General features: G+C 37.4%; 1 protein-coding gene across 1 annotated transcript; it reads left to right on the top strand.

The window, feature by feature from the left end:
- Window positions 1–5,761: 5,761 nt before the first annotated feature.
- LOC135469612 (delta-like protein 4) lies at window positions 5,762–14,549 on the top strand. Its single transcript, XM_064748116.1, has 8 exons — window positions 5,762–5,866; window positions 7,088–7,242; window positions 8,382–8,514; window positions 9,159–9,316; window positions 10,237–10,373; window positions 12,081–12,203; window positions 12,454–12,567; window positions 14,422–14,549. Exons 1-8 carry the CDS (start codon window positions 5,807–5,809, stop codon window positions 14,466–14,468), a joined length of 927 nt encoding a protein of 308 aa, XP_064604186.1. The 5' UTR covers window positions 5,762–5,806; the 3' UTR covers window positions 14,469–14,549.
- Window positions 14,550–15,640: the final 1,091 nt, after the last annotated feature.

Consider the following 15,640-nt stretch of genomic DNA (forward strand, 5'->3'; position numbering starts at 1 on the left):
CCAAAACATAGACAGCCGCCAAAGTTTATAGTTGATGGATGAACATGGGCCTTTACAGTATGATAAATGTGAAGGTTTAGTCGTGTTTTTGTCACAAGTTCTGTAGGTCTATATTAAACGTTAAAAAAGTAAACAATTAAACAAAAACTGTAACATATACATGTACAGCAAGTACAGCTTGTAGGTAGTGTAGGTAGCTTTTGGCGCTCATTCATAAATCCATAACACCTGCGAGTTCAAGATATGTTGTCAGTGGATAAATATATAGGTGGTTTTAGGATGGAATTGCACGATATTATATCATGAATCACAGGTGAAAAGGTTTCAAATATTAAAACATGACTCACAATACAGAATGGCCTATATTCAGTTATCTTTCCATCTTAAATGTGTCAATTTAACCTTCATAGTTCAACAGATAAGTAAATAATGTTCTTCAGGTTCTTCTGACAATATCCCTCTTCGATCCTCTAAAATAAAGTAAGTGCTACAGTTATCATACTTTAAGCTGCTAAATGAAAACACATGTGCAAAGGATGAACGCTCACTGTTTTAAAAGCATTACTAGTTTGTGTTGAAAATAATGTTGAATAATGCATAAACGAACCTTGGTGGATCGGCAGGTGCGAGCTCCAAAGATAAAGCGCATTTGAGATGAATCACATAATCTTAATATGTATATGTAATCAAGCACATTTCATAATTTGTACAGGTTGTGACCCGAGTAATCAGTGAGGATGTCAAACAAAGGGACAAAGAGAGTGGAGAAAGAGCAGTCAATGCGTCCGCCCGAAAAGTAAGAGGTTTAACCCGCATATAGAAAATCAAGCATCTTTTCTTCCTCCATGCATAGCGGAATATTTGTTTTAACAATTATCAATTCATTCCCATATGAAAGAGAAGCGTGAACTTCCGGTGATTCAAAAGGATATTATTTTTTCCACTTATACAAGCTGGTCAGTCAAGTTTAACGCGATATGTACAGAACATACTAGAACATGATTAACTTGTTTAACTTAATACCTAATATATGCTTTAAAAAGAATAAAGGTTTATAAGTAAACGTCCGAAAGCAAAAACATGATATATACAGCTTCCAAAATGAAATTACCTGGTGAGCACGCAATTATATATAATGCAAATTATAGTGAAAATATTTATACAGCGTGTCCCGTGATGCATATGCAGGTGTGATTCATGTTCTAGAATGTGCACGAGATGATTATATACACACCGGAAAAGGGAATTTGTTGTCTTCTATACACACGAAATATATCAGCGTTCTCTCATACTATAATGGACACCTAAAGCCGAAAATATTTAAACAATTTAGAATTATAAATTTTTTATTGTTATTAGTTTTAAATTACTTTTGTATCATTATATATCTACATGCGTTGGTAATACATTTATATTACAGCCTGTGCATAATAAAGTAAATGCACAACCAATCGTGTGTATGTTAAACTTGTTGGGATAAGTGAGTTTCTCTCCAGAGCTTATTAAGTATGCACTGGTCTAAAATAGAGTGGGTCATTGACCCTCCATTCTAAATTAAACAAGCCACTTTTGAGGATACATGTATTTAAAGACAGTGTATGCATGCTGATCACCTAATTTTAGATTATACTAAAGTCACAATGGCATTCATTCTCAAGTCTGTTGCAGTCTGTTATGGAATTGTCACTTGTGGCATTTTCATATATTAAATTATTTGTTTATATGATTATTCTTTGGGGTCATACTGAGGAAGTTTTCATTTATACGTGTGTTATTTTACGGGTGGAGGAAAAGGGAGGGTCGGGGGAAACTACGGATTTTGACCCGAGTACTTACATCTAACGTACTTACATGGATTACAGCAGCGTATACACTTCACTTTATGAAACTGAACGCTTATTTGTATTAGGGAGCAAAAAGATTAACTGAATGCACATGCAATATATTGTTATACATATAAAGCCGTCCGGACAAAGTATAGATTTACATTAGAGCGTATAGCTTATATAGGATGATACCCGCCCTCCATCTTTCTTTTACACAATTACTGCCTCCCCCTATCTTTCTCCCTCTGTCTTCTCCTATACTAGTCTATTATCTTCCTTTCACCGTACCTATAGCTTTTCCCTACACCTCCCAAGGATTCCCCGAGGCCTATCCGTCCCCAATCATTTTTCACCTCACTATATGAAACTGAAACCTTATTTGTATTATAGGGAGCAAAAACATTTACTGACCGATGAACTGACTACACATGCAATATATTGTTTTACATACATATAAAGCTGTCCGGGCAAAGTATAGATTTACATTAGAGCATGTGGCTTATATTCAGTGATCTCTCTCAGATAGAGATCTATCTTTTATCCATTTACAAAACCCATGCAGGGAGAGTTAATAAGTTAAAAGTTAAAAGGTTTGCAGCTGATGAAATAGATCATACGTCTTTATTTTGTGCATTAGGATGTTTTCTGTCTCTACGTATAACTTATATATGTACATTTTTTTACAGTCTTAATGCGTGTTTTCTAAGTTTTTTTTTTCCTGTGCTACTTTCAGACCGGTTGTGGTATTTCTGTCATTTGAACTATTCCTTGAAGTTCTCGTTCCCGCTAATGAACGTCTATACGTCTAATTATCTCACGAAGCCTTTTCGTCTCTCGTGGCCCGGGGCCAGGTCGTTGTGTATCCAGATGCCGTATAAAGCTACATGACTAACCTTCCCACGATACCAGGTCTAAATCTAGACAGGTGGTACAACTTCTAGAATAAAGCAATGAATACTCTGACAGGGACTAGAATATTCAGTATCCACAAAGTCAACTTGTATATAGCAGTTTACTGTTTCTAGCCTTCACTGCATGTATAACGATGTAGCCCCAGGGGATCGTTGGATTTACACCTGCCTCATGCTCAGTCAGTTTGAGGTGCAACTTTCTTTGCACATTTATAGATAAAAGTTCAGAGAGCACGAGTAGAGCTAGTGCACGCAGAAACGATTACACTGAATATCCACATATGAGATATGACTTGTTCATAAACGGAGACTCCTAACTGGGAGATAGGAGATCGTTATTGAGACTTTATAGTACCGAAATACCCATACTGATTTAACACTTGCATAGAAATCAAACCACAACTGCTCAACACGTCCTAGTCTATTCTTTAAATTTAAAATGTAGCGCTCTCAATTCTTGAAATGAAATTATATCATATATACTGCTGCATTTGTCGAAACGAAAACTAGATTACAGCGAACCATTGGGTGTATAGAAATTGCAGTCGAGAGAAAGGGAGCTTTGCAATATTGCTCTTCATCTAGATCGGTCGATGTATATGCTTGAATCGTTCTGTTTTTTAACGAAATACGTTCAGCAATGAATTGAAAGTGACAATTCGATTTTTTAAACCCAAAGCAGACAAATGACATGCATGTGTCATTGTTTCTTTTTTTCTTTTGTTCTTTTGTTTGTTTTGTGCTGTTGTTTGTTTCTACCTGGTTTTCTCTGTTTTGAGAAATAAATAAAATTCTCACAGAGACGCGTGTTATGAATCAGATGGTTTGGAATTTCTGTCATTAACTTTTATGAGCTGCAAACACAAAAAACACCTTAATCTGTTAATCCTTTTTTAAATCAGGAGCACTGTTTCGACTTTAAGATAATACCCTACATCCTCTGTTTCTATTAAAAAGTATTAAACGCGTTGACGATTTTTGGTGTCTGCCTCGATCTTTCCTCCATTTTTCTCCCACTCGTCCACTAAATATATTTCACCTATTCATCTCCTGTCTTTCTCCTATTTATCCGTTATGTTTCTCCTATACTCGTCTCTATATTTGCCTGCTACCTGTCGACTGTATTTCACCTGCCCATCCCGTACCGTCCCGTACTTTCTCCTACATGGTCCCTTAGTTTTTTCCTACCGACTCCTAGATTTCTCCTATTGTCCCTTAGCTTTCTCCTATACCCGTTCACTGTCTTTGTCCCACCTGTCTTTCTCCTATCTGTCCATTATCTTTATCCTGCCCGCCCATAGCTTTCATCTAATCGTTCGCTATCTTGTCTACCCGTCGCCTATAGTTCTCCTATCCGTTTCCTATCTTTTTCTAACCCTTCCTTATCGTTCTCCTATCCGTCACTTATCTTTATCCTAACCGTCCTCTATCTTTATCCTACCCGTTCCCTATCTTTCTCCTACCCGCCCCTTACCTTTATCCTACCCACCCCTATCTTTCTCCTAGCCGTCCTGTATCTTTTCTTACCCGTTCCCTATGGTTCTCCTATCCGTCCCCTCTCTTTTTCCTACCCGTCCCCTATATTTCTCCTACCCGTCCTCTATCTTTTTTCTACCCGTCCTTATCTTTTCTTACCCGTTCCCTATGGTTCTCCTATCCGTCCCCTCTCTTTTTCCTACCCGTCCCCTATCTTTCTCCTACACGTCCTCTATCTTTATCCTACCCGTCCCCTACCTTTCTCCTACCCGTTCCCCGTCGTTCTCCTTCCTGTCATTTGTTTTTTTTCCTACTTGTCCCCTATCGTTCTCCCACCCGTCGCCTATCTTTTTCCTACCTGTCCCCTATCTTTCTCCTGTGCATGTCACTGTCTTTCTCCTCCTACCCCCTGTCTTTCTCCTATACCAGTCCACTAGCTTTCTCCTGCCCGTCCTCTACCTTTCTGATCACGTCCCCATATCTTTCTCCTACTCGTGCCCTTTCTCCTTCCGTCCCATACTTTTCTAATACCAGTCCTCTCTCCTACCCAGTCCCTGTCCTTTTCTTCCGGTCCCCTATCTTTCTCTTTCCCGTCTATTATCTTTCTTAAATTTATATGCTGAAGTTCATTTATTAAGTTTTTATTATATTAAAACGTGTAAAGAATTTCAGTAACAGTGTTTACTGTTGAACTCCGCCCAATGTCCAGCATGCCATTGTTTTTTTTAATAATTCTGACGTCACCCGAGGCAATGGATTCTTGCCGTCGAAACAGATCTTATGAACATTATGAATTAGAAAAAGTGTTCTAACTTCATTTTCCTTGCAAGAATATGAACTTCCAACATGTTCACGTGTAGTGCTTGTGTTGTGCCAATGACTAAAGGTAATTTTGGTAGCGCGTATGACTGATTTTACGGAGAGCTGAATATAGGCGACTCGCTAAAAGAAATAGTCCACTGTCCACTGTCTCACTCCTATTTCTCCAGTATTTATTTTCCCCAAACAATGTATTTAGTTGAAAATGAAAGTAAGTGCATTATCAAGACGTGACAACGTGACAAGCGCCTATTTCGGCATAAGGCACTGGCCAGTTAATAGTCAGCCCAGTGACAGGAGACATCATTTTTGTGCAACGAACAGTCTAATTACGACATCTCAATACTTGGTAATATTCGTGAACAGATGAATCAGTATTTTGAAAAATGAATGAATAATCAAATAAACCATTTGTAATTACCTTCACATACTGTCATTTCTCAGTCATTTATTATCTTACCTATATTGTAGATATACTCTAAATGCTCATTTCGTTTTACTCGAATTACTAAAATTACCAAGGAAGGAGTAAAAGGTGTAAAATGCACCATGATGAGGTGGTGATATATGTTATGCTTAACTTGAATCGTCTGTATGCGGTAGTTCATATGTGCTAAAAATGTACATGTAGGCTACATGTATGTGTTGATGTTTTCACATAAGGTTATCTGTATAAGTCAAAGACACACGGGTGAACTCACCTTATTCTGTATATCGAATAACGAATTAACGACGCTGTCCAGTCAATTGGACAGAAAGAACGAAGGAGTAATAATGCTGTCTTCGGCCCCTGTCTTTTATCTTGGCTTCTTTCTGTTCCTCTTTCATCTGACGGTAAGACGTATCCAAGGTTTTAAAACATCCCCACCTATAATTTAAACTGATCTTAAACTGATCAACCTGAATATTTATTATATATGGTTTTATGGGAGGAATCGTAACACTTTTACGTATCTACAGGCATGCATATGGGAAAGAACATATGCATTCTGTCGACCTTTATGATATCACATGTGATGTTGTCTAGTTATAGACGTATACTTTCAAGCATTGGGCGTTTATATTATTTTATATGTCATTTATATACTGCGAAACCTTTGTTCAACAAACCTTTGTTTGAAACACGTTCAATATTTAATTTAAAAATATTAACTGCTTCAAACAAATGACAAATGTTTTAAAAAGATATTGGCAGTAAAAATGATTTTTTTAATTGAGCTGGATGATCTGTATAGTGATTTGAGCTAGTGTGTAATCTGAGTAATATTTCAAAGAGAAGAATGCATATATGCATATATGCTGAAATATGCATATGTATTATAAAAATAGGGTAATGTATTGTTGGATTGTTTGAAATCTGAACTTCCTACAACTGCACGTACTACTTTTTTATGAAGGCTAAATGCATTAGTACAATTCACTTTAGCAATTATAAGAATAGAGAAGCTTAAACTGGACCCCAGACCATGAATGGGTGAAACCGTAATCCATAAAAATGAGTGAATAATTTAAAAAATACCGTGCAATTCACTTAAAACCCTTCAGCGTTGGGTACAAGTACAATGTAATGAATAGATCCAACTTAATGGTGACTTGTAATAATGAGTAGATCTCTAGAGATAGAGCGTTTACAAAGATTTGGACAGACGGCCAGCTGGACGACAATACTCCTTGGCCAGTACTGGCTAAGGGGTAATAGACCATTTGTAATTACCTTACTTAATGTCATTTCTCAGTCAATTATTATCTCACCTATACAGCAGAGAGTCTGTCAGCATCCTGTGGGTGGTCGTGGGTTTCCCAGGGTTGCCCGGTTTCCTCTCACCACAATGCTGGCCTCCGTCATATAAGGGAAATATTCTTGAGTGCGGCGTAAAACATGCTCAAATGCATGAATGCAGTTTAGAGAAGCTTTAAAGATGACTCCAGTCACCACTCTCATAAACTATATAACTTTTACAACCCTTGCAATAGTATGCAGTTTCGTAGTGGTCCACAGTGTTTTTTTTTTTTTTTTTTTTTGTTTTTTTTTTCTTTTGTATTTCTTGCACACAGAAAGTGTACGGAGGTGGGACACTCGAGATAAGGTTTATCAAGTTTGAGAATCATGAGGGGAAGGAGGGGAGCGGCGCGTGCTGTGATGGCGTCTGGTTCGTTTGTCCAAGCAAATGTGACCATAAATTCGACATCTGCGTGGACAAGATTGCCTTGCAAGTAAAAATATTTACTTCAGTTCATCTTCGATTTCTCAGCATACACAGTTCATGGGGAGTTGTTACTTTACTACAAGCATGCAATGTTTGACATATTGAGCCGTTTGACTGGCTCTAAAATGTTCAGACCGGAAGGATCATGGATTTGAATCCAGAATCATCCATTTGAATCAGACCTTTAGTCTGTGCTCAACAAGTAGAGAAACGAGTATGGTTGAGAGAGAGGTTGAAGAAAAAGAAATGAAGAGGATGTGTTTTTAACAACTGATGTTAAATGACGGTACACTGATGTGGAATGAATCTTGATTTTGTAGGAAACAAAAATTAAAAAGAGGTGATGTTGGAAAAAATAAACAAATGAAGAGAATTTGTGTTTTACAAATAATGTTAAATTGATTCGCTTGAAGGCAAACTGAGGTGGAATCAAATCTTGAAGTTGGGAAAACAAAAAATAAAAATATATATAACAATACATGTGTTTTATATATAAAGTTAACCTGAATCATTTGATGCTAAACTTGATCTTAATAGAGAAAACCAAAAAACAGAAGAGAATATAGATTTTACACCTGATATTAAAAAGATACATTTGTTGGTAAACTGAGGTGGATTCAAATCTTGATGTTGGAGAAAACAAAACAAAACAAATGAAGTAATCATTATCAGGAAACCACACACAAAAAACACTTGTGTTGTATAAACACAAACTTGTGTTCTTTCCATCAAAAGTTTTGTGTCATATTAGAAGAACTTTGTCTTGTGTTAAAAGAATTGAACACATGATACGTTGGGTGTTATACAAAACATTTGTTGCAAACAAGTTTTTGCTGCATTGCATCAATGCTACCTCAATTTGGTTCAACACAATTTTGTGCTCTATTTTTGGTTACACAGCCCTGTGTACCTCATATTTATTTAACACGTTTGAGCTCGTGAGACACTACTTTTTTCAGATTTTTGCTTACCGACTAAAAGTGGTTTTAAATGATTAGATTGTAAGGTGGCCTTTATATATGAGACAATACTAATCATGTTTTCCATATGATGAGAATTCATCTTATGCTAACACAACAAAAAGGAAAAGAGCATACATTGGCTGACAGACTTCGACAAATAGCTTTATTTCTCTGCTGCAGTGATGATGATCCGGCGATGTGTTATTATGGTCGAAAGGAGACAGGAGTGACCCCTGATCAGAATAACATCATCTTCTCCGACAACATAGGCGGGACACCTAACCCCATGATCTTCCCTTTCAATGCTTGGCCGGTAAGATCTAATACAAGCTAACAGAACGTCAGTAAAGCATTTCTTGAAATTTAAACAGATGTTACAGTAGTATTTAACGTAAAGGGCATCGACAGAACTAAAAGTCTAAACGACATATTCACTGTTTTCCTAACTGCGCCTTTTTACTATAGTACGTCTTTCCGGGCACTTACAACAGCCAGAGATCGTTAACATAGTAAAGGTATGTAAAATGGACACAGGATTTTATAATTTAATCTGAATCATTTGAGTCAAACTCGAACTTGGCTCCAAAATCAACTTGCAAACTAATACTGCATGGTGTTTTGGACGTGGGCACTGGTCTAATGCTTAGTGCTCACCTTTCAGTCTTTAGTGTACGCAAGACAGGAATTTTGTAGACTTTCCAGCTCTGCGTGCTAGTAAAGTCTTCGTGACAATAAGTGGTCGACGATACTCTTGTGGCCGTTTGTGCAATCGATCGCTCCTTGCAGACCACTTGTCTTCCATCCATATGATCTCTATATCTTTACGCCGCATGCATGTGTATTCTAAAAGTCACTCTCTATCTCGCATTTGTTGTCTTTAAATATCAAAAGAAAAAGATAATGTGATTATAGAAAACATACTGCAATTGTTTAATAAATGTACTAACTTCGTCTTAGACACAGAACACAGTAAGGATAAAGCTGAATGTGTGGGACATAGATAGCTTAAACAAGCATGACCATGTGGAGTATTTCGCCAGACTCGTCACTGTTCCTGCAGCAAATGAGAAGGCCTTGGCCGCGCCAACAGAGGTCGTATTCCAGTCTTTTGTCAGGTACAGTGCACAATCTGTTGTTCAAGCCATGTTGTCGAAAAAGTGCAATATAACATAGCTGAAAAACCGCCCTGATGTATGCATCACTTTACCTTTTGTATATATCTATGCATTGTTGACGAATCCACTTGATTGTATAACTGATTTCTTGGTAGTTAGACGTATAAAGAAGTCAAGATCTTTTATTTATTTATTTATTTGATTGGTGTTTTACGCCGTACTCAAGAATATTTCGCTTATACGACGGCGGCCAACATTATGGTGGGTGAAAACCGGGCAGAGCCCGGGGAAACCCACGACCATCCGCCTGTTGCTGGCAGACCTTCCCACGTACGGCCGGAGAGGAAGCCAGCATGAGCTGGACTTGAACTCACAGCGATCGCTTTGTCAGGACTTTTTAAGTTACCTATATATCCTCGTAAACGCCGTCTGATAACATGTTTTTTTCCTTTATCTTATTACCTGCAATATTCACGTGAGACGAAGAAGTGTGGCATCCCTGTTAGTTCGTGTCATTTTGGGTCACGTGAACATTTTTCAGTCGGCATACAAGTGTGGCAATTTTCGTGGCTAAACATCTTGTTAAATCACCAATCAAATAAATAAATAGATAAATGACTAAACAGTTTGCGAAAATTAATTATGTAAGATTCCATTACATAGATATTCATGAATACGCTAAAATTATATTACGGAATTACTGGGGATGAAGGGCAATGAGGAAAATGTATACAGAGATGCGTTAAGCGGTTCACATGTGACACAATCTTACTGATACCATAGTAAATCTTTCATCCATGACAATCTATTTACAGTTCTTCTTGAAGCGTATAGACAACACCACACGACGTTAGAGAATCCTTGTAACGTTCACCCAAATACAAATATAAAGCACTGGTGTCCTATTCTCTCATGAACAGCTTGACTACAACTCTTAAAGTGTACTGTGATCCTTACTTCCATTCACCGAACTGCACCGTGTACTGTCGAGCCAGGGATGACGAAATGGGCCATTACACATGTGACCGAGATACTGGTACCAAAATATGCATGGCAGGTAAGTACTCAGCCTATTCATATTATCGATGCAAAATTTGAACGCTCATGACAAAATTCTCAGTAAATGTGTTAAATATGTTTGGGGCTCGTGCACCATATAACGCACTGTCGTAAATAAAGTAAGGTGTCTATCGGTATATAGCCTGTGTCAGACCAGAATCTGATATTGCTCATTCAATGACTATTAGCGCCGAACACAATTTCTGTATGGTGGAAAGGGCTACTGAATTAATTAACATTGTCGAGGTACAGACACTGGCAAAGACTAAAACAACGTCTATTAATATCAAAATATAATAGCATATGCAAGGTTTTAATTATCATATAGACTATATACAGGTGGAATAAACCAATGTCCCAAATCAGACTAATTAGTCTAATACATGACGTTTAAAATCGGTGGGCCTAATTAAAAAAAACAGTAAAAAAAAAAAACAGTTTCTGTAGTCTAAGGTATGCATTTAGACAGACATACCAGCCGTCAACTAATAAAGACGTTCCAATTCAATAATCGCAAGGCAGATTCCCAAACCGACGTATAACACTAACCACCAAGGAACTAAGATAGTACATAAAGTACGAAAATAGGACGGAATCATGCAAAGAGAAGCAGTCAACAGGTTTTAATGACGTTGGAAAGACGCAAGGTGTGTACAAGGGGTCTGAGTGAAGTCAGTATTCAAATCGTGTAGTTTTTTAGTGAGACGTTCAGAGTTTTTAAGCATCCACATACAGCTGGCGCCTGAATATTTTGCATTTGCACGGCAGTAGTTATTCCAAAATGACTGGACTTCTTGTAGTGCATTCGTTAAGAGAATGGATACAAATTTGGCGGTACAGTTGTTTGACCCCGCAACAAAGTGAGCTTTGAATGGGGATTTATGCATTTTTGGAATCCATTAAAGTTGTTGTATGTCGGTGTGACGGGAAGGTGCGGATACACTCGTCTGTTTGAGAAAGAACTGGTGTATTTTAAACGAGTTCCTCCAGAGTATAGGTCGTTGTGGAATACGTTGAAGTTGTGGCAGTTGTTGCTGTCATATTAAGTTCCACAACAAGAGCCTGTTAATAATAATTCTTGCAAACAAATATAATATTATTAGGAGCATTGTCAGCAGGAGAAATAACGTATTTTCTTTGACGGTCATCAAGCCCCTTTTGCACGGTAGGATCCTTCAAAACTTGTTTGACTTTGGGTCAAACCCGGGTCGAATCATACTAAAGGCTTAAAAGATTGGTACTTGTTGCCGTATGTTGCTGTCTCGCTTGGCGTTGAGAACTGAGAACCAGAAAGTTGATTGGCCCGGTGTCAGTTTGATGTGGCTGGGTCGGGTTTCATGCCTGGTGCATGATCCTTCAGTGACGCGCTTTGGCGTGATGGACCCCCCCCCCTCCCCCCTACCACAAGAGGACACAGTACATTTACACAAACCCAATGACTCCTCGTTGTCATATGACTGAAAAATTTGTTAGTGCAACGTAAAACTCAAGTATACATAAATACATACCTAAAGCAAAAGACTTATATCCTTTTGGAAAGCCAAGCAAAAGAGTACTACATGGCAAATTTTAACATGCGTGGCAAAAAATGCAACAAACCGGAACAAAGGATCGAGTAATGCTCGAGTAATGACCTTTAACAAAATCTTTAAGAATTTTCACACAGGTATATGTAATAATTGTATTTACTATTTAAAATATATAGGCTGGACTGGGAGGGAATGCAATGAACCAATTCAATCTTGTAAGGACAACCCATGCAGAAATGGTGGAGCTTGTCGAGATGACAAGAATGGTTATCTTTGTTACTGCAATTTACGTTACACAGGTAAGCGTATATTAAGAGCATTTATCTCTTTATTATTTCATTTCATGTTACTATTATTATACAGATGCGCAAAATAAGCACCATCCCACCATATTGGTGGGAAAAACTGTGGTCTTCAACGAACGTCAGAACGTCGAGACTTTTTATCACCTACGCCCGTGAACAATGAGAGAGTTGATAGTATGGTTATTGGACACTACAACCGTGACCTATTGTTAAATACAGCATTTCAACTTTCTTTGTTAAACAGGCAGGAGCTGTGAAATCGAATATCCATCATGTACAGATAGGCCATGTCCAGATACAGGATACTGCTTTAGCCTGGTGACAAATGCGTACTGTGCATGCCCTCCTGGGCGACCAGGTAAACAGTCGAAGTCTGATAGCAACTATTTTACATAAATGCCCTGTCTATTTGCTTTATTTTAAGATTTATATGATGCAATAGCTTATATAATTTTGAAAACTTAGAATCAACCCCTTTAAACATATACGTTTTTATAGACAAGACTCGAAAATTAGAAATAAGAAGGACTATACTGAAACCCATACACAGTATGACTGGTGAGAAATGTTTCTGACCCATGAAATGTAGCCCTGTAATTCAAATCCTAAAAGTCTCATTTCATCAACATAATATTTAAACAAGATAACCTATAGGTCAATAGCTTTTAATGATGTGGGACGGGCATTTGTGTGTGCAACACCAGAAAAATTCTTTTCCTCGGCAATACTTTTCCCATAAGTCAATCTCGTTACTTCATCTATGACACCTTAAATTAGAATACCGCAATTAAGACCCGTGCCTCGTCTCAGTCGTCCCTGTCACAAAACAAGAAAACAATATAAGGTTTCTCAGCTTTTGCTGACTTAACTGCAGCAGTGACCGTATTATATGGTAACCCAGTTATACAGTAATCCTGACGCAGAATTAGAAAAGATATATACAATGGCATGGTCGTATATATGGCAATATGTTATGGGGGAAAAAATGCGACCAAATGTAAAAGCAGTGACATTAATGTTTCTTTAAAAAAGAAATCTTACAAAAACCTTTGACTGTGTTGAAATCTAACACAAGTTGTGTTGTTTTCATTCAACACAAACATGTGTTAAATAAATATGGAGTACACATATTTGTGTTACAAAATAATAAAACAATAAACTTGTGTTGAACCAAAATGATTTGATATGCAGAGCAACAAAAATTTGTGTATTTTGCAGAGTTATTCAGATATGACACAAGACTTTTGTTCGAAAGAACACTAGTTTGTGTTCATTCAGCAGGAGTGTTTTTATGTGGTCTGTGTTGTACAAGAAGCCCTATATGTGGAAATTACATGCACAAGTCATACGAAGACAAGAGTAAAACAGTAGAAAGTGATACTTGGTAAATGCCATAGGAATATTTGTGGGACGTACGAGAAATAGATAGGGGTGAATGTAATAACCATAACCATAAAGTAAGCGCTAAACGGCCATAGGCCCCTACATGACATGAGGAAGTAAAAATACAAATACCAATACCATATCGATAAAGTTAATGGAATTTTGTTGCTAGTAGATGTATTTTATGGCACAAAACATCTCGCAGTGCAGACTTAACGAGTGTACGCATTCCGGTTTCTATAGTTTTAATACTGTCTTTATACCACCTTGCATACCTGCAAAATATATATATATATATATATATATATATATATATATATATATATATATATTATATATATATATATATATATATAGGCCTATATGCTGATACACGATTGCATTATTTTATATCTTTCTCCAATACTATTTTTCGCTGGTCATTCTGTATCCAGGTTCACATATTCAAATCCTATACAGTGGCTCTGTTAGTTACGTGATAGGATACGCAAACATATGGTGTCAACAGTGCTCCAATATAAGGATTATTGACACCATGTATTTGCGCATCCTATCACTGAGTCACCATGTAACAAATTTATCCTGAAAAGACACATCAATTCAGTGAGGAAACCGATGTATAGGTGAATCGCTTCAGCGATGTGACCATTGTTGGATCCCAACCAAGGGAGATAACCTACTCAGCGGACACATTTGACGTCGTCTGAAGGATTCGTACCCCACGTGACCGTTGTTGTCCAATGAAAAGCGGAGTATTTTGTCTGATGCGGGATAAATAAATATATGATTACACGGGTGTAAACTATGGTGACATTCATTTTCCTTTCAGCCATGGAATGTGGGCAGGAGTCTGGGAATAAGGCTATCATCGGATAAACCAAGCGGACCTTCGTTGCTCACACAAGGAAGATATCAGACACTTTCGAGGAAGAAAACCATGTTATTCGAGTACAACGATTCTATAGATAGGCCTATAGCATTTATAAGGTGTCACCAAAGTGATACCAGCCGAGTTATTCATGTATCAGTAAGGTCTATACATTTTGTAACATATAAAAAACAATGGCTTTAAAATAAATGTGCTCACTTACGGCCTGTAAACTAATTCATTACCCATTTTTTAATTTTGGGTTTTTCATTAAGCGATTGATTGTCTGATTGATTGATTGATTGGTCGGCAGTGACTGCCCTATTTTACATATTTTGTTAAATTTGTACCAAAAGATCTTCAAACTGCAATTTCAGTGATGAAAGCGATGGAAGCGTCGTTACTGAAATTTGGTATGCACCATTTTGTAATTTGAAATATCATATCAAAAAAGTCTCCAAAAAAACCGATAACGCTGTTAAATGATCATTGCTTATATATCAAAAGTGATCTGCCAACAACTCAGGGCAGTAATTGCACTATTTCATAAATCCCCTGTTTTCAGCATGGCAATAAACAGCAGTTTAATGAAGCCATTATTGTAAGTTAAAATTACACAAAACGTCGTTTTACCAATATGTATTTCTTCACCAAAAATTGCATGCTACATGTATTTAAGTACAATACAAATATCTTAAGCACATATACGCATTTGGAGTTACTGCACGAAAAGTAGATATGAAAACTGGATTACTTGAGTTCCAGATGGTCAAAATGTATCAAAATGTAGGCTATCTATCAACATAGAGTATTAAACCTGATATGCTAAACATGTACCAAGTATTAAACCTGTATGTTCCCAAGATCCTTTGAGTGACAGACACGAATGTATACAGGACAATATGTACGGGCACTGAACGTCTCAGATGTATGCTTAGGAATTTTTTCACGTGTACGATGGTTGGAAGAAACTGGATTGCCGGGGTAAACCGCCGGCTTTTGGCAAGTAAAAGGCGAACTCTCCCACATGCATGTGACATATAAATTTTCACACCTGGCATGCGCGTAGTCTGTTTGACCACTCGTAAACAGGCATGAAACAGATAATTAACATGCATGCATGCACCAAGGTCCCTCAAAGAGCTGGGATGCCCACAAATGATTGAACGGCCAGCACTAC

This window comes from Liolophura sinensis, chromosome 7 (genome assembly GCF_032854445.1).
Source record: "Liolophura sinensis isolate JHLJ2023 chromosome 7, CUHK_Ljap_v2, whole genome shotgun sequence".
Classification (NCBI taxonomy): Eukaryota; Metazoa; Mollusca; class Polyplacophora; order Chitonida; family Chitonidae; genus Liolophura; species Liolophura sinensis.